The 20,544-nt window shown below is 45.5% G+C and overlaps 1 protein-coding gene across 3 annotated transcripts in view; it reads left to right on the top strand.

The window, feature by feature from the left end:
• The window catches only part of LOC147683296 (thiamine transporter 2-like), a 592,344-nt gene that overhangs the window by 323,111 nt on the left and 248,689 nt on the right, over positions 1-20,544 (top strand). For all 3 annotated transcript variants that reach the window (XM_086943750.1, XM_086943752.1, XM_086943751.1), the window contains exon 4: positions 2,209-2,401. In XM_086943750.1, the coding sequence (XP_086799876.1) occupies positions 2,209-2,401 (193 nt within the window). The remainder of the gene's footprint in view (positions 1-2,208; positions 2,402-20,544) is intronic.

The raw sequence follows: 20,544 nt of genomic DNA, 5'->3' as shown, positions 1-20,544 counted from the left end.
ATCCGCTACCTCGGAGTTAAAATCACGCAAGACACTGACACCCTAGCAAAAGTTAATTTAGATCTGGTCTTCCGAGAATGTAGGGCCCTATTGAAATCCTGGGCGGGTCTTCGATTATCAATTTTGGGGAAAGTCAACATTGTAAAAATGTCTATCCTTCCGAAACTGACCTTTATTTTTAACTCTATCCCCTTGGCTTTTGACTACAAGCAACTTCTTAAGTGCCAGCAAGAAATCAATTCTTTTATTTGGGGCAATAAGGCTACTAGGTTGGCCTAGAAAAAAATTAAGGAGGAGGAGGGAAAAAGGTGGGTTGGCCCTCCCAGACTTGCAGTATTACTCTTGGGCATTCCAGCTCTCTCACTCAAGTATGCTCCTGAAGTCACCAGATCTCTCTTCAAATGGGAGATTGTTTAAGGCAATGCTGGTAGGGGCAAACCTCCCGCTAGACGGGTTTCTATTTAAGTTTGGAGACCGAAAGTTCTTCAAAAAGGTGAGGCTTAAGACTCTTTTAACACTATTGAAGTCCTGGGTGCAAATCAAACTTAGAGTGGGGCTGGCATATTTTTCTAACTATGCTCAGATATGGGACTCTCCTGGGCTCCCACAGTGCTTGCAAGACTCCCTGGCAGCCCCCCTAATTACAGCTGGGTTCTCAAGATGGGGTGAATTGATATCTGGAGGCATCTTGATAGAGTGGGAGGAGCTTAGGGAGAAAGTAGGGCCAACTCTGTCAAGATTTAAGTACATACAAATCAGTAGTTGGGCCAGAGAATTAATTAGGAAAAATCCTAATATTGGGAGACTTAGCCCCCTAGAACAACACCTAGTCGAAAAACAGACAGGAGGTAAGGAGGTGGCTCTTTGGTATTGGTCCATATGGGAAGAGATAGATGGGGATTTCAATCTGCCAATGGAGCTATGGGGAAGAGAAATTTTGTCATTAGACGAGGACTTGTGGATAAAATCCTTCTCCCTTTTGTATAAATTAGTTAAACCCGCCTGGCTTAGACGAAATCATTTGTTTACCTTACACCGGGCGTATCTCTCCTCTTTACGTCTATCTAAATATCAGGACGGGAAATGCTGTAATAAATGCCAACTACCAGCAGCCTCAGATACACATATGTTCTGGGAATGCCCCCACATATCCGCTTATTGGAAAGAGATTAAAGTCACTCTAGATGCAATTCTCAAGACCAACATTCCTTTAACGCTACCACTTGTCATCTTCGGGTTTGATCAGAATATCATTGGGGCAGCGCGGTCCTTTCTATTCTATGCTATCCTGTTGGCAAGACGGCAGATATGTATGCACTGGGTGGATACCATCCCTCCCACCCACTCCGCTTGGCTAACCTCACTCTATAAAAACACCCAAGGTAGATTTGAAAAGATCTGGTAGAGTCCAGAGCCTCACATTTTGGAAACTTTTGATAGACTGGAAGTGAAGCTTTCTTCGCCTTGTTGGGTTTTTTTTTCCCCCCCCCAAAGATCCGATGATTATGCCCATCTACTCCATGGCTCAGTATTGTGGTCTGCCCCGACTCCGCTATTTACCTACTGGCCTAACAGGCATGAAGTTGCCTAGAGGAGCGTTAACAAGGTGCATTGTATCTCCCACCAACTCGTAATAACTTCTGCCTAGTTTGTGTAGCGGCTCAATTACCAGGGCCTTGCTCCCAATAGCAGTGAGGTGGTTGGGTTGTCTTCTTTGCATCTAAGGAACGTGTGTCTGGCAGATGAGGATTAAAAAAAATAAAATTAAAAAAAATTAAGCACAATTTGTTCTTTTTTAAGTGTGATAGAAACAAAGATTTTAATAGGATCAAAACACATTGCGATACTTTACATGGTGATGCAGAAATAATCAATATTCTCTGAAACATGTTTTCCACATATTAGCAATTAGCACTGATTTTTTCAGTAAAACTGAATGTCTGTGCAACTTTAGTGACCATTTCAATGAAAAATTGCTTCAGTTAAATAAAGAAATCGCCTATGTGATGATCATTAAAACTAGGTGGGTCACGAATGTTTGTCATACTTAAAAGTAGGTTGTGGTTCTAAATAAAAGGTTTGGGGGGGCACTGCTCTAATCTGTGGAGCTCGGAAGTAACTGTTCTCCATTTATGAAACTGAAAAGCATGGCATGTTGTGTGCTGGTTGAAAAACATAATTTTATATTTTCCTTTTGACACTTTTTAGGTGCCGTGACATCCTTTTCCGTAGGATATGTCAAAATCAATTGGGATCTTTCTGGAGAACTGGCTCTGGCCATTTTTACTGGATTGGACGCTGGAGCTTTGTTTCTCATGCGCTTCATTCCTAACATCTGGGTCTGTTATGCTTCATTTCTGGTATTTAAGTCATCATACATGCTCCTAATCACAATAGCAACGTGAGTATGAGCCACCAGTTTTGGTCATATTTTACTAACACCCCAAATAAATACAAGTTTCCATATTTATGATCTTACAGGATTTTATATAATTTCTAATCCGTTCCTGGAGGCTATGCTACCTTTCGTTAGAGCAACTGCACAGAGATGACATTGTGTAAAGGCACTGAAATCTTTTCAATGGGTCAATATTTAACAAAATGTAAAGTAAACCATTAATTGCAAAATGCTCTTTGCGTTGCACTGCTTAGGGGGGAGCTGTAGAGGAAGCAGTGTCTCAATACTTGCGATAGAGGAAGCAGACACAACATGAGCTCTTGCTGGTCAGAACTAGTCTAAGGGGCATTTTTACGAGCCCCTCGCACATCTGGAGCATCAATTTTTGTGACGATCTGGCAACGCACATCACAAACTCATATACATGAGGCCACACAAAGCCACCATACATGGCTGTGAATAGTCTCGTAGATATGGTGTAGGACAAGGCAGTGCAAATCGCTGTGTTGCCTTACTCCACACTCAGGAAGCATTTAATGGGCTTTGTGGAGGGTTTTCCCTTGCAGCACTGATGGATTTTGACACTTCCCCAAAAACAAGAGCATGTAGACCTGGGGAGCACTAAAACCTTACGCCTCCTGGGGTGAGGTGCAACGAGGAGAAATATCTTTATTTCTCTTCCTTTGTGTGCTGCAGCAAACATAGAAAGAGAGAAATGCCTCTTAGTTGTTTCTATGCAGGAAGGTGTCCCATAATGCACAAGAACATTCATGTTGACAACAAAGGCACCCTTGCATCATGGTGCAAGTGTGCCTGCATTGGCGCTAAGCTGCCAAAATGGCACCAGTGAACGGAGAAAGAGCAAGAATTCACTGTGTTCAGTAGCGGCCGGTGTGACTCCCGGGTAGGGGGGACGGGGTGTAGCGTTGGGAGGGGGGTTAATTTAATTTAAAAAATAGAACTTGACTTCGACTCTGGTCCCGGATTCCTGTGTCGCATCTCCTGCTCAGTGCTCACAGGAAGCAGAAGCAGGCAGCCTCCCTCTTCTCCCTTAAGGCAATCACAACACTGCAATGGCACTGTTGTGATTGGCTAGGACGCCATCCGTACAGGCGTCTATTGGGAGGCCTTTTTCTCAATGCTGGCTGTGCAGCAGCCTACTTGGGGAAAACGGAGAGTGCTATGACTGGTTTGGTCGGCCCTGGGGCCGACCAAAAAGTCAGCACCCATAACATTGGGCTAGCCACTCCCTCCAGACCTGCCCACCCAACCAGGCATACCCGTCTTCTGCTTTCACGCAGTGCAAGATGCAGAAATGTAAAATGGTATTTATACCATTTTATGTTTCTACTTCACGCATTGCGAGAAAGCAGTGGCGCGAGGCTCCAATGTCCACACGGAGGAGCCGCTCCTGACCGTGTTGCATAAATATGGTGCATACCTGCCCTTTCACTTTGGCATAGGGCAGCACAGCAAGCTGACTTGCTGCGCTGCCCTAAGCCAAATCCCCATAAATGAGGGTCTAAGTGAAAAAATGGATTGACCTCCGCAGAAATTGAGAGATTTAATTAAATGCCTATGGCTCTAAAATTCTGATAAGGCTAAGGAAGAATCAAACACATGTTGAGCTAGTTTCTGAAAAGCAGCTACAACTTGCATGCAGTCCTTCAAATGTATTTTAATTTACATTTATTTAACGCGGTATTTGTATAGTGCTGACCCAGCCACATTTTCAACTGAGTGTTTATTATGAAATAAGAAACACATTGAACCTTTGTCAAGGAACAGATAAACAGATAAGATTGATTGATTGATTGATTGATTGATTGATTGATTGGCAGATCAGTCATCCTGTCAATCTTTCACTTCTTTGCCACACCAAGAGTTGGGGACCAAAGGATTTTTACTAGTAGATTCTCAATGGGCTACACAAATGTAAACCCTTGACCTGACTACCAATGGACAACCAGGTCATAGTGACAGTCCCTACATTTCCCTGCTCAGTACTTCGAAGAGGACCAGGGCAGGGAAGTTGCTCAATGGGCCAACATGCTGATTGAAATACTATTTTGCATCAAGGGGGTTGATTTTATTTGTTTTTTACAAACAAACTCCCAATTTGAAACTTTGTTCTTAAAAAAACAGATTCGGTGACATCAGGGAATCAAATCTGTTTTTTTTTTTTTTCTCCTGATGTCACGGTATGCACTTCAAGGTTCTCAAGAGTTTAAATACATACAATTGACCAACACAATTAAATCCAAGAGACCTATCATAGATGTATCTAAAGAATGTGCACTTTTAGATTATATGAAGGGAGGCGGCCGCCGTATAAGGAAAATGTATGTATTATTTTTGGGGACACTGCCGGATGATATGCTTAAAACAGAAGCTACTTGGGTTGGGAAACTGAATGACCCCGATATTGATCTAGATAGAGCCATTCTTATGGATAAAAGGTTTCTAAGATCTTCAAACCTAAGAGCGCAGCATTTTAAAACTTTATTTAACTTATATCACACACCGGCAAAACTGTTTGACTGGGGCAAGAGAGCAGATAACAACTGCCCTAGATGTGGTAAGGGCCCTGCCGATCTGCTTCACATGTTTTGTGGCTGCGAGAAATTAGGGCCAATTAAAAATGAAATTGTAAAGTTTTTAGAGGGGCTGCTAGATGTCAGGATCGATCTATCCCCAACACTTTTAATATTCGGGGTTGACGCTAAAATGGGTTTGAGCGTAGAGATGGAGGCACTCGTTTTCATAGCAACAGCAGTCTTTAGAATATTAATTGCTGCCGCATGGAAGGACACCGAGGCCCCAACCTTTCAGATGTGGATGTGTAGGCTACTAGGGATCCATAACATTGAGCCAGAGCTGTACGCACTGAAGGGAGTGAAATCCAGGGATATGGGACTAAGGCTCTGGGCCCCCGTGGCATCATGGAGGCGGTCAAAAACCCTGGGCTTATAGCTTTTTAACATCCATAGCGCTACTCCCCTTACGATCTTAACATAATATTTGTATTTGTATCTCCCGTTATATTAATGGTTTTAATCAGTTTGAACATTCTTATTAGAAGTTGAAAATCTGTTAGCCATATTTATATCTCTGTATGTATAATTATTTGGTATTGTCATGTTAGTGTGCGTTTTCTCCTATGTATTTGATATGATATTGTCATGAACTTTCAATAAAAATAAAAAAATTAAAAAAACAGATTCGGTGACTGCTTGGCAAACCCTTCAGCCTCAAGAACAACCTGATAGGCGATTATCTCTAAATCTAGTGAACGGTCTTCAACCAGGGAAGACAAGGTCAGTCCTTGTTAGCCAGGAAGGCCAGAAAGCATTTTCTGCCTTCAAAATAATAGGGTTCATCTTTCAAATATGCTCTGAGTTATTGTTTTTTCTTGGTTTTCACTAAAAGATAGTAGGATTCGATTCAGTCAAAAGTCTTGTGCCAATGAAGTTGAAAAAAGCTTTTATTCGATATACAAGATATCTTGAAAGCAAATTACATACAATAAAAAAAAAACATTTCAAGACATGCAGCTAGTCAATACATACATCATTAAAAAGTTAAGAACCGGGTAAGCTCCCGAATGAATTAATTAAGAGTACAATTAAACAGAAATTGACAGCCTCTTGCAGCGAATCAACCAGAATTGTTTTAAAAATTTGGAGACACCACAAACAATAACGGGGGAGGTATCTGACATTAAAATGCGAAGGGCAACCAGGTGACTGCGTGTTCCCATGTTGGAAAAAAGGGGCTTGAGCCAGTACTTCCTTGGACTTAGATAGTCCGGGCACTCAAACATAATGTGAGCCACCGTTTCAGGTCTAGTGGGGCAATGGGCACAAAACGGAGACAGAGAAGCACCAGATTTCCATTTCGATATTAAAGCTCCGATTGGGAGAGTGCCCACTCTAAATTTAAAATACAGTGCCCTATCGGCTGGGAGGGTGATAAAATCAAAGTAGGGCTCGTATCTTGTCATGTCCTTTAGGAGCAAAAAAGATCTTGTGGAATTACAATGGGAAGAGTTCATGATTAGCTGACCCGCAGCCCAATCCCAATAGAGTTTCTTCAAGACTTCTTTTGGGGGTGACGTTTTTGCGCTCCAATGTTCACCAAGGCTAAGGTCGTATAACAGTTTCTTTGTGTCCCTCAGCCATTTGATTTTGGCCCAGCCACCCATATTCATTATCTCAGTTAAACCAATTGCATAGGATTTCAGTTCCTCCACCCTCCAGATCCGGGACCACAATAAGAGCGGACGTAAACGTGCTTGGATTTTAATGCTCTTGCAGCCCGTATCTAATAGTACGGGAACTGTTGGTGTACTTAGGGGGAGACAAAGGAGGTCCTTCAGGAACCTATTCTCAGCTTTTTCCAATGAATCCAGGTTTTCATGTCCCCATAAGTCTGCCCCATATAGGGCAGACGAAACACCTTTAGCCTTGTATATTTCGAGGACTGGCGCTATTCTATGTCTGGGTGACTCCCGAAATTCTCTCAACAGGGCGCCACCCACTCTCTTGTGACTTAGAAGCATTTTGTCTATGTGCATGGACCAGCTCATGCTATCTGTTAAACGAAGACCCAGATAATCAAATTGGGAAACTATCTCCAAAGGTATAGAGTTGAGAACAGGAGGGCTTCCGAGCTTCCTCGGGGGATGTAGAATTAAGTATTTCGTTTTGTCTACATTGATGACAAGGCCTCGAGCGACACAAAAGTCCTGGAAGTGGTTGAGTAGTTTCTGCAATCCTTGGGGGGTTTTCAAAATTAGAAGAGTGTCGTCCGCAAAAAGCAGAGTCGGCACTCGTACACCCCCCAAACAAGGGGCGTCAGCCGGTTCCTTCTGAAGATAGTCAACCACCCCGTTAACATACAGCGAAAGCAGGGTGGGGGCCAACACACACCCTTGTCTCACACCCCTTAACACTGGGATCTTCTCCGTGGTCTCACCGTTGCTCCCCGACCGTACCTGAGCGAAGTTGCCTTCATGCAGCTTGATAAGCAGAGATAACATATAGGGAGGCATCCCCAGGTTGTGTAAAACCTCCCACAACCGCCCCCGTGGAACTAGGTCAAAGGCAGTCTTCAAGTCAATAAAGGCTAGGTAAAGACTGCCCTTGCCCAGTTCCACCACCTTCCAGTTAATAAGGGCCAGCCTAAACGCCTGCTCCACGGTTCCTGTTCCTGTACAGAACCCAGCTTGATAGTCGGAGAGTATTCTATTTTCGTCGACCCAATGCAGAATACGCCCCAGGAGCACCTTTCCCGCCACTTTCTGCGAAGAGTCAATGAGACTAATGGGCCTGTAGTTCCCAGGGCTATTCCTGCAACCTTTTTTAAAAATGGGGATTACCACTGCCCCTTTCCAGGAATCAGGGAACGGCCCCCCCTTCATAATATCGTTAAGAACTGCCGATATTATTTTCCCCCACTCCATTGGGTAAGCCTTCAACAGGTCTCCAGGCAGGCCATCCGGTCCTGCCGCCTTCCGGGGTGCCACCCACTGAATAACATTCTCAACCTCCTGAGGGGTAAACAGGTCTAGGATAGCTGGCTCAGGGGCGGGTGCTAGAGGAACAATTTCAAAGGGAGCCCCTTCTCCAAGGGAATAAAGTGCCCCAAAATGATTGGCCCAACTCTGGGAGGGGATATTACAAGTCCTTAGGGTGTCATCGGGCTTGCTACGCTTCCCCACAAGTAGCCAGAACCCTCTTGAGTCTTTGTTTCTACTAGCTACTAGCAGGTCCTCCCAAAATGTTCCTCCCATTCTCTCTTTGCAAGAGAGATTGACCTAGAGTACAATCTCCTTGCCTCTTTCACTCTGGATGGGGAATTGGATTTTACTGCTTCTACCAGCCTTATTTTTAACACTCTACATGTGTGGGTATACCATCCCTTAGCTTGGGTTTGCTTTGTTTTTCCCTCCCAGCTACTTGATGGAACAGTGAATAAATTTGTTAGAGCCTCTGTCAAGGTTCGAAACTCCCCACAGGCTGCACCCACTCCCCCCAGGGATGAGTCTAAACTTTGTTGGGCTTTAGATAAGCCAAGCATTACCTGTTCAACCCTCTCCTTGGAAAGTGAAAGTTTTTCCCACTTTAGGCGCCTCCCGCAGGGGGCAACTTGTGATTCACCGAGACCTACCAGACGAGAGGTGGATGCACCCTCCCTTCCTAATGCCCACCAGCACCCCAATGTAAGAGAGAGTAAATTATGGTCACTCTCTATGGTGGGGACCACGACCATATCTTTTAACTCACTCCATAAACCCACATCGAGCATGATATAATCAATCCGCGATGTGTGGTTTGGTCTATTATATGTGTGGGCCCCCCCTTGTCTGATTTGGTCCTGCCGTTCACCGCCCGTAGCTCGAACTCAATAGAAAGGGAGTATACTTGGAGGGCCACCTGCGACCACCTTCTGATTGGTTGTATCTCTAAGCCCGGAATCCCTCTGACGCTATCCAACTCTTCCTGGTCCAGGGAAACATCCGAGCCCAAGGGCTCGAATGTGCAGTTAATGTCACCTGCGACCATAGTGCAAGACTTGTGGGGAGTTGCTTTTAGAAGTCCCTCCAGTATTTTAATAGTTGCTGACTGGCTACCCCCTTTGGTGCTACGTGCATAAATATTTAAAATATTCAGCACGGCTCGATTCCGGGAGTCTTTCAAGATGATGTTTTGAATGTCAGGGCAACCCGTTTGACACTCCACTATCCTACAATTTAGAGACGCTGACACCCATATTAAAAGACCACCCGAAGGGCGTCCTTTCCTAGAAGGCGAGCATATAGCCGGGACAGAGCTGGTTGAGTAACCTGCTCTGTGCACAGGATCCATGCTCCAGGTCTCCTGGAAGATGCATATGGCATATTCCTCTATCAAAGCATTCCAGTCTGGCAATTGTAGCTTCCTAGTAATTCCAGCCACATTCCAGCTGGAGACCCTGAGATCGGGGTCCACTATAGCCGCAGCACAGCTGCTCGCAGGAACAGGACAGGGGGACAAGCTCGCCAGAGGGCCATCAGATCCCAGATAGAGGCTAAAGGTTTGGGGCCTACTAGCTCCCACTATGTCATTTGATGTGAGCGGCAATTTCTCCAAGGGAGCGGAATTGGGCATCTGTTTCGGGTCGATAATTACACTGTTCAGTTCCTCCCCTAACAGCCCATCAGCTCCCTCAGGTCAACACCCCCCAAGATTCAAATGGGGAACAGACCAGCCGACCTGGGGGTAAGACAGAGGATCCGCTGGCCAACATACACCCATGCTTTGACAAGGAGGATTAACACTCACACCCAGTATTTGTGGTTTAAACACGGGCCTGGGGTAAAAATAAGACAAATCCACTGCTTGTATACCCTCGCTAGTTCCCTCTTGGCCCAAGGCACAAATTAGTCCTGCCACCCTAGGGTCCTGGAAGTTGACAATAATGCAGTCCCCCTCCAGATGCTTCTTGCCTTTGCCCACCCAATCCACTCTACGAACGGCTAATATCAGCCCGTCCACACTGGGGGGGTAAGGTTTTTTTTACATTAGCCAATGAATACACTTGTTTTTTAGCATCTGGTGTGTTTCTGTTTGGTTTTCCTTCAATGGGGGAACTTTTACCAAAACAGCCACATAATGATAACAATCAGGGGGAAGGTTTGCCGACTGCCTCCTTTGTGGCGGCCTCTGGGGACCGACTACAGGTGGCGCAAGAGTTGTCTTGTTCTTGTCGGGGATAGGTGCAGGGCTAGGGCTAATGCCCTTTACTTTCTCTGCCCCCTCCACGGCTTGGTTGCCCTTAGACGTACCCACTTTATCAATTGCCTTGGGCTGAGATGTCTTTTGGGGTTGAGTTTTAGAAAGATCAGGGGATTTTTGTTTGGATTTTGGGTGGCATCCTACTGTGAACACACAAGAGGGAACTGTGGTTAAGGGTGCAGCTGTTTTCCCCCCCACTGGAAGTGCAATAAGTGGAGCCAACGTCTGGACCTGTGCTACAGGGAGTGATTTCCCTACCTCCCCCCCCGTATTATTCTCGCTCACTCTAGTCTGCAATTTAATCAGATTTTTGAGCGAGCAAAAGTTATCAAGTGTTGTTTGCTCTAGCTTATCCAGTCTTTTGCCCAATCCCTCAACTGTACTTAACAGGGGGGCTAGAAGGCTAGTGAGCTTTTTGATAATAATGTTGGAGTAGTCAGGGACTGCCATGCTCGGTGTATTACTATTAGGGTTTGGGAAGCAGCACCCCTCTTCAGGTGTTGGGCTTGGGAGGTTCCCCTCTGTTGGTACATCCTCTGTGGTGGGGGTTGGAAGGGAATGTGATCTTGGCCCCTGCCCTCTGCGTTCTTGCTTCTTGGAGCGTTTAGAAAGGGTGACGTACTTCCCCTTCCGACAGTAACCACCCCTCTTCCCCTTTTCGTGTGCGGGCAGGACCAAGGATCTAGCGGGCTCAACTACGTCCTCCACAATATCCTGGTTAATTGGAGAGGGTACCACGCTGGTGGTCGGAGGCTGCATTCCGTTTGGGGGAGAGACCCCGGGCTCCTCGAAAACCTCCTCAGCCTCGTAGACCTCCGGCCCCGGCAGTAACACTGCTAGTTTCTCAAGCCTGTCAACGCTGTCCCCTATTGTTGAGATCCGAGATTTCTGAGGATTACCCCCTGTTGGGAGACCAGGAACGTTATTAGGAGATGGGGACATTGCCAGGGCCGCGGCCCCTAGGGAAGAGCTCCTAGTGGGAAGATTGTGCCAATGGTTTCAGAGTCTTGGGGATAAGCATGAAAATGCTTTATCTAATGTCAATGTATATGTTTTACTTTCTGGATTTCCAAAATTTGACATATTTGCTTCAGGTGTTTCTTCTCCCTCATGTGATGAGAGGTTTGTCATTCAAACAGAGGGAAAGACCTGACAGGAAGGTTTTGTGATTGAAGCATGCCATTTTCAAGTGGATTCAAGCATGAGAGGGAGACAGTGGAGTTTGTTTATAACGTGGGTGATATATCAGATTTTTTTATCACCTGTGCACTTTTTTTTTACTTTGCCTGTGAAAGTTACCCTGTGTTTTTTATTTTCAGCAACAGCTTGTGTGGTGTCTACTTGTGAGGGACTCTTCAAATTGCATATGAAGCACCTTAGGGTCACAGGGGATAGAACGAACTGATCTTCCCACCGTGTAGTCTCATTAAGGTAGTTCCCCTTCAATGAATATATTGTTTGGGGATATTACATGCAATCAGAACTGCAGTAACCTTCACAAACCTCATAATGAATGTGTATGATAAAAGCTTTGACAACTTTGATGGCGTCTTTAAGGTTAGCCATCAGGTCCACGAACATTTACTTTGCGTAAGAAGGGCATTTGCAAGGTGGAGGATGTATACTTTTGACAATAGGCAAGCCCATCCTCCACTTCTACTCTCATTCTTTGTTTTTGTGGGCTGTCTGGAGCAAATCCATAGAGTTTCCTACCAGAGCAGCCCCCTGCAGTTGCACGTGGTCATCAGAACATCAGTCGTGCCTAGAGCAGTGCATTATGGGAAGATGAACTTCCTAGACTCCTCACTGAGGATGGACACTCTGACCAATTCTGGATGCCTAGACAATTGAACTTGTGAAATCTACTGGACTGGAATCTGCACTAAGCTGCTGACCTAGTCACTGGCTTTGAGAAAAGAATATGGAGTGACCCTCCAGCTCAATGAACAGCTTGGACAGATTCCGAGGCTGTTGGTAATTCCAGAGTATGGAGCTAAGTGGTGCCCACTTTCATTTTGCTGACAACACATTGGCATGCCAGTGGTAGAAGGTGAAGTTTTAAAGTGGTGGGGCACAAAAAGAAAGTAGAAATTTCACATTAGTGCACTGTTTAAAGATGCAGGCTGCAGTCTTTGTGAGCAGAGACTGATTAGACCTTGTCTGGTAATCATGGTAAGGATTAAAATCATTAGCTTCAATAAACAGAAGAGAAAAATGCAAAGACGCCTTGAGCTAAATGTGCTTTTTATGGGTCTGTCAGCAGATCATCCCTCTTAACAGATGAACAGGATAAAAACATCTGGTAAGCAGCCTCTGTTTTGAAATCATATTAAAATGGAACCTTGTTGTGCACTTCATGTGGGACAATGTTTCATCCTGTTCCTATCTTTGGCTCTGGAGAGTGATATGGTGAACGACCTATAAAACAAGTTATAAATGAAACACAGACACCTAGTCAGTAAATGTTTACGTCCAAAAGCAATGTTATGAATCCCTTGAACTACAAAAGAAAGGCTGAGGGGGCAGAGCTCACCCGGGCAGTGAGATTGCTGCTCGTTGAGAGGGTTCCCCTGGCTCAGATACAGATCCGGCACGATTCAGAGCAACACGGTCTGAGAGGCACGCAGACGGGGGTCGCTTTACTCCCCTGCTCACCTGTGCTGATGTTGGCTCAGTGACAACTTCTCTGAGTGAGCAGGACTGGTGACAGAGAAAGTGGCGAGATTGACCTTGGCGGCCACGTGGTTTGGCCTGTGCGGAGTGATGAGGCTGCAGGCTGAAGTGATCGTGGAGGCCGTGCTCGTACGAGCATGGGGGGTGATTTCCTGACATCAGAGCAGAGTGGGCTGGAGGCCTGCGGGTGTGTTGTTACCACCCCCAACTCTCCTTGGAGGACAACTGGATCCGCTAGAGAAGCATCGTAGGTGGTGGAGGGATGCACTGTGCCAGAATCTCCTTCCACCTCACCCACCGGCGTGCCGCGCTGAATGGAAGGCCCGGACCCATGGAAAGTGTGAGATTGCCGTCCTAGAGGTAAAATCATGCTTGGGTTCCCAAGTTGCATGACGCTTCCCGTTGCTCGATGGTGATGTAGGGAGGCGGGCACTGTGAATAACAGCAGCAGGATGGCGGGGCCCCTGCACATGAACATTCTCCTGGCCTGCTTGGCGTAGAGGCCGAGGCGGTGTGGCTGCTGCTCTGCGGTGACTCAGTGGTGGAGTGTGGCCTTCCCCGGGCCTGCTGGGCCTGAGAGGGGAGCAGGGAACATTAGAGGGTGAAGTGCAGGAACCCGAGGCATCCAGGAACCGGGGCAGCTAGGCAACTTGCAAGGACTAGAGGGGCGCAGGTACTCAGTGGGCTGTGTTTATAGGAAAGGTCTCCCTCCTCAGTGAGAAGGATATCAAAGGTGCCCTGGCCATAGCCCTGCATCTGTGCCCACGCGGATGGGGGTGCAGGGCCCCAACGACGCTGCTGAAGGGTGGCCCCCCACAGTGAATATATAAACTGGCTAACTCGCGATGCTGTGACTGAAGCTTGTGCACTGGACCGGACCCCCGATCCTATTGCAAGTTGGACTTCTGGCGTGGGAAATATTAGTTAGCCTGCTGCAGGAGGTAGGAGTCATTAACCCCTGGACTGAGTCAGTGGGGGCGAGATCCCTTACAGCGCTGTGCCTTGGTGGGGTTGGCGCCGAGTGATGTCGCGGATGAGTTGCCCCGCATGAAGAGACCTCATCATGGGAAAAAGCGACAGCAGGCTGGGTGAGTCTGGCACGCGCTCTGAAGCAGCTCCTGAGCGCAACAATGGTTAGCTGCAGCCCAATGTGGATATAAAGGAGATCCTGGTTGAGGTCCGTTCTGGTCTAAGGGCTATAGACACTAAGGGGCCGATTACGATGGCGGTTGGACGAGCTTACAACTGCCATTGTTGCAGTAACGGGAGTGGCTGACAGATAGTTGGCAGTCCCACCTACCAAATTACAATCCAACTCCTGTGGAGGAGGCCAGAGAAATGCCTCTGCATTGACGCTTGTGCTGTGGCCTGGAAAAGTGCTGCAGCACAAGCCCCAATGCAAAAAAGGCATGTTTGGAAAAATAGCAAAACACACAGAAAGGTTGATACGGGTCAGAGGCCAAGGTTTATAGACCAACTAGAACATGCAGCCCCATATAGACATGTAAATACAAAATATGCTCTAGCGTCTAGGATATGATGGAACCAAAAGAAACAACAAACTCATCAAGAATCAAAGTGTGGTTGAAAGAGATACATAAAATATTATGTGTGCGGATTCCCATCATACACCAGGAACAGTGATCATCTTCATCATTTGGGTATCCTTTGTCTATAAGAGTGACAAATATGCTCTATGGAAATCAGAGGTGCAGGTGTCACAAAGGTATAGAAACCAAGATGAGCAAAGTAAAGTGTATGGGAACAGATATATGTGCAGTGCAAGTGGTGAAGTGCAAAGACTAAAATTGGTGCGTGAACAGACTATGAATTTTTATTAGTGTCTGTCACGATCAAAAGGTAAAAACCGTGAATACTAGGACCAATTTTAACTAATAGCTGTCCTAAATACTAGTGGTCAACATGTTTCAGCACGTCTGGCCAGAAATTAAGCCAAGTGCTTTCGTCAGGACCTCTAAAGAAAAGACAAACATACTCTTATAACTACCAAATAGTCATAAAGGATATAGTGTGAGATAGAACTCTCACAATCCAGTATTCCTCCTTGTCTCAGCAAGTTTCTGAAATAGAAAAGAAGAAAACACACAACACATATGATTCTTGAAAAAGAAAAATGAATCAATGGTACCATCAACACATGTGGGCTAACTCTTTTATACCATCATGTAAGCCCATTGATTAGGGCAAAGCTCCATCTTACCTCGAGAGTATGGAGGATCAAGCCTCACCCCACCTGGCAACAGCTTAGGATAAAGGAGGCACCGCTCTAAAAAAGAATAATACACCAACCTAAAGTTTTTGTAGTGTATCACATTTAAACATTCAAAAAACAGAATAAAGTGTCAACAGCACATGGTCCAACTCGACCCATTGCGGCGCGAAATACATATACACCATCATCATAACACTACTGGATATTATATAGTGTCTCCGCAAGATATAAACTTCAAATACATCATAGCTGTATGGTTAAGTCACAATAGGAACATACATAGTCGTGGGCCACTTATATCATTGTTGTAACAGTGGACAAAGTGCGAAATTTGCTTCTTGCCACAGTGTGGACAATAATAGTGGTGCCCTCATGAGCGATCTTAATTTCTAAAATGTGCTGTGCTGCCCTTAATCTCAGGACCCACAAGTCTCGAGCGATCTAAACTAGTTCAAGTACCATTGCCCCTTGTTACAAAATACATAAACGGACTACGCCGAAGATTTAGCACAAAGCACTCACCTAGCCGTCGGTACCTCGGACGGTCTTCAGAGCCGTCGGGGAGGTACCAATCGGGTTGGAACGCGCCGTTATCTGTCCTCGGTCTTCTGAAAGGCACTTCCGGGTTCAGAATGGAAACCCGGAAGTGATTCAATGGCGCGAGGTAGCGCTGGACTACAAAAAAGATGGGACTTGTAGTTCCAGCGCGGACTGTTAATCGGTATTGCAACCTAGAGGACTAACGGGTGCTTTTGCAAAGTAATGTTAGACTCTGTTGATGCGGAAATTAAATATTATAACAAAATAATCCACTGTTATAAACCATATTGGATAAAATGAGCAGGTAAATGGACATAAATTGTCTTTGCCTGTGGCTTAACAATAGCTAATGCTTGGAGCACATTTCAGGCCGCTCATAATTACCTGTGGCTAAGTACCATGATAATTAGAAATTATCTAAATAATGTGAATGGTGATGAGAGTACATCTCAAGGTGGTTCCAGGTACTGTGCTACTCTCAACCATATACAGATATCTAGATAGAACTCTCCAGAAAAATACGGGAAGTGAACAACATGCCACAGAAAATAAACCATATACCGCGATATCTCACCAAATTACAGACTTGCCCAGGGGATAGAATCGTTCAGTCCCTGTGTGTCACTTTTTAGTCTGAAAACCCATTGTTGTTCTCGTAAGAAAAGAAATTTGGTAATATCTGTAATATGCTGTGGAATATAAGGTTGTTCTAGGATAGTCCATGTTAGATCCTCAGGTTTGTGATTTAACTCTAGGAAATGAGCCGTGAGTCTAGGGGCTTGTTTTTTGCATCTCACGGTACTCATATGTTCCATAATGCTCAACTTAGCCTTTCGTATGGTCATGCCCACATAGTTAAGCTTGCAAGGACAGGAAATCAGGTATACCACTCGCTCACTATTGCAGTTGGTCATTTTCTTCTGCACCCAAGGGTGGTCTGTGCCAATGTCGACAGTTTTAGATTTCTTTGTCAACGGGCACACCTTGCAGGTGCCACAAGGAAAATGTCCCTGCAAACTAGGGGTCCCCCAGATGTTTGCCTGTGTGGTTGCTTCAATGGCACGTGGGCGTGTGTGGACCAATTTATCACGTAAATTGCTATTTCTCTTGAAAGCAAACAACGGGACAGGCAGGTTATCACCTTCAATGTTAAGAATTTTCCAATGCTTCAACACAGACTTTTTGACATTGTTAGATGCTGTGCTGTATGTGTTGACAAAAGTCAACCTAGGGTCACTGGATGATCTTCTGTTAATTTCAAGCAAGCTCTCTCGATTATTGTTACTAGCTCTTTTAGCTGCTAGCTTAACCACTCTTTTCGGATAGTGTCTGTCAATCAGATTAGAGGACAGAATCTTGGCATGTTTTTGAAAACTGTCCTTAGTCGAACAGTTCCTACGAATACGAATCACTTCCGGGTTTCCATTCTGAACCCAGAAGTGCCTTTCAGAAGACCGAGGACAGATAACGGCGCGTTCCAACGCGATCGGTACCTCCCCGACGGCTCTGAAGACCGTCCGAGGTACCGACGGCTAGGTGAGAGCTTTGCGCTAAATCTTCGGCGCAGTCCGTTTATGTATTTTGTAACAAGGGGCAATGGTACTTGAACTAGTTTAGATCGCTCGAGACTAAGGGTCCTGAGATTAAGGGCAGCACAGCGCATTTTAGAAATTAAGATCGCTCATGAGGGCACCAATATTATTGTCCACACAGTGGCAAGAAGCGAATTTCGCACTTTGTCCACTGTTACAACAATGATATAAGTGGCCCACGACTATGTATGTTCCTATTGTGACTTAACCATACAGCTATGATGTATTTGAAGTTTATATCTTGTGGAGACACTATATAATATCCAGTAGTGTTATGATGATGGTGTATATGTATTTCGCGCCGCGATGGGTCGAGTTGGACCATGTGCTGTTGACACTTTATTCTGTTTTTAAATGTTGTAAATGTGATACACTACAAGAACTTTAGGTTGGTGTATTATTCTTTTTTAGAGCTGTGCCTCCTTTATCCTGAGCTGTTGCCAGGTGGGGTGAGGCTTGATCCTCCATACTCTCGAGGTAAGATGGAGCTTTGCCCTAATCAATGGGCTTACATGATGGTATAAAAGAGTTAGCCCACATGTTTTGATGGTACCATTGATTCATTTTTCTTTTTCAAGAATCACATGTGTTGTGTGTTTTATTCTTGTCTATTTCTGAAACTTGCTGAGACAAGGAGGAATACTGGATTGTGAGAGTTCTATCTCACACTATATCCTTTTTGACTATTTGGTAGTTATAAGAGTATGTTTGTCTTTTCTTTAGAGGTCCTGACGAAAGCACTTGGCTTAATTTCTGGCCAGACGTGCTGAAACATGTTGACCACTAGTATTTAGGACAGCTATTAGTTAAAACTGATCCTAGTATTCACGGTTTTTAACTTTTGATCGTGACAGACACTAATAAAAATTTATAGTCTGTTCACGCACCAATTTTAGTCTTTGCACTTCACCACTTGCACTGCACATATATCTGTTCCCATACACTTTACTTTGCGCATCTTGGTTTCTATACCTTTGTGACACCTGCAAGCTCTGATTTCCATAGAGCATATTTGTCACTCTTATAGACAAAGGATACCCAAATGATGAAGCTGATCACCGTTCCTGGTGTATGATGGGAATCCGCACACATAATATTTTATGTATCTCTTTCAACCACACTTTAATTCTTGATGAGTTTGTTGTTTCTTTTAGTTCCATTATATCCTAGACGCTAGAGCATATTTTGTATTTACATGTTTAGAAATATCCCTGCACCCTGTGGTAGGCACATACGATGCAGGGATGTTTAGGGGGCCCATAGCAGAGGGCCAAGGGGACAGGAATCCTGCAAGGGGCCCCAAAAATGCTGTTGTGCCAGCCTGTCCACGTCAGAAGAACCAACGTAAAATGGCAGGTGGAAAGGTGCATCGTAATCCCCACAGCGGTGCCTGAAAAGGCACTGACTCCATTGTGGAGAATGTGATCGGACCGCCCGCCCGATGGGGTTCTTGAGCCCATCGGGAGCTGTCGGTCGGTCCCTGGGCCAATGCGGTCCTACCAACTACATCCTTATGCAGCGTTCTAACCATAGTTAGAGATGTCAGTGCCGTCAGTGTCGGTCCCACCATCATCGTAAGGGGCTCCTAACTCTCATTTGCATACTAACCACCTAGAACATGTCAAGCAGTGGTGGATAAACATGACAGCCACCTTGACCAACTTGTGCAATGAGTATATGACACAAAACATGTGCAGGCGGAGGCAAGGAAGCAATTTCTGAAAACGGACAAGGTATTGGAGGTGAGCAGAGCCAAGAACAAGAACCGCGAGGTGCGCTCCCATTGAAATAACCTCAGAATCATAGCCCTTCCAGAATTAACCAATATCACAAGAATGAAGGAGTTTGTCGAGGGCATGCTTAGAGACCTGTTTGAGGATGGACATTCACCCATGTTCGCAGTTGAGTGCACCAATAGATCTCTTGGCTCCAGCCCCCCCAGAGCTGCTGCCAGCTCAGTGGTGGCACAGTGCTTCAACTGGCCGCAGAGCGCTGCACAATTCAACACCAGGGCAAAGCCCTTTCCTTCTATCCTGACTTCACTATTATGGTACAGGAAGCCAGGCGCAACTTCACTCCAGCAAAAAAGATATTGTAAAAGCCTAGGGTCCCCTATGCAAGGATCTCAGCGCGTCTGAAAGTAACATGGGAGGGCAAGCAACACTGTTTTAATGATGCTAAAACTGCATTGAAATTTGCCAAACAAGTTGCAGCGATGGGGCTCCCCTGGTTCTACCCCGGCAAAATGGATTGATCCTACATTGAGGGATAGTAATTGATTTTGCATAACCTGCTGTGAGAAAAGATATTGATTGCAAGTTATGAGGTACCGTATCATAAGCTATGTTGCATTGCATTGATGTCTTGATACTGTTGTTCTTTGAGTTGCCGCCTGCTTAGACCTTGGCACACATGTGCATACATGATGGGTGAGTAGTGAACACATAGGATGTGCTATTGCTCTTAGCAATCTGTTTGTAAAAGCTGATCTTGGCCAACCTACCACTTTGTTGGGGGTGTATGCCTGGATTTGCTCTGCCCCACGGGATGAGTCCCTTAGCGGTCAATTTTCATTGTGGGGTATTGGGAGGGGGGTAGATGGATGACAAAGTCGGGTGGTGTGTGTGGGTGGGTTTGGTAGGGGATTGTTGTTTGTTTCAGCATTGGATGATGTATATACTGAAATGTCCTGGTCTGCCTCTTGTGAGGGGGGAATCAAGGCGCATTCGCAGCATTACATAACTATGCGCACAGATGCCCTGTATTACATTTCTTACATGGAACACTTGCGGTCTTAATGACCACCGTAAGACCCGCCAAGACGTTGCTTATGTTCAGCGACATGCAATATGTTTGTTTCAAGAAATACACCTGTCTGAGGCTACTGCGTCTAGCCTTAGGTCCAATTTTATAGGTGAGAAATACACCTCACTATACTCTAACAATAGCAGGGGGTTGGAGTGACGCATGTGCAGGGTTAAGTGCAACAAGCTGGGCCTTTATGTGCTTGTTGGAGGCAGGCTGAATCACTAGGGCTGGGAGCAACCTTATGGGGGGGACTTCAATGTAATCCTAGACCCCATGAGGGAAAGGGATAGCGCCTCCAGGTGTCCTCACCCGCAGGCGGCTGCACAACTAAGCCTACTTATGAGTGACTTTGACCTACATGACATGTGGAGCTCCAGCAACACAACACCTAGGGAAGGTACATGCATAAATACTGCACAGTCAACCTGGTCACGTCAGGATTACTGGCTAGTGTAGTGTGATGTTGTGGCATGGTCTATCAATGTGTGATGGTGACTAATTTTTTGTTTTTTATAGAGAATA

The sequence above is a fragment of the Lissotriton vulgaris genome, chromosome 11 (assembly GCF_964263255.1).
Source record: "Lissotriton vulgaris chromosome 11, aLisVul1.2, whole genome shotgun sequence".
Taxonomy (NCBI): domain Eukaryota; kingdom Metazoa; phylum Chordata; class Amphibia; order Caudata; family Salamandridae; genus Lissotriton; species Lissotriton vulgaris.
This window is presented reverse-complemented; position numbering and strand designations above follow the sequence as displayed.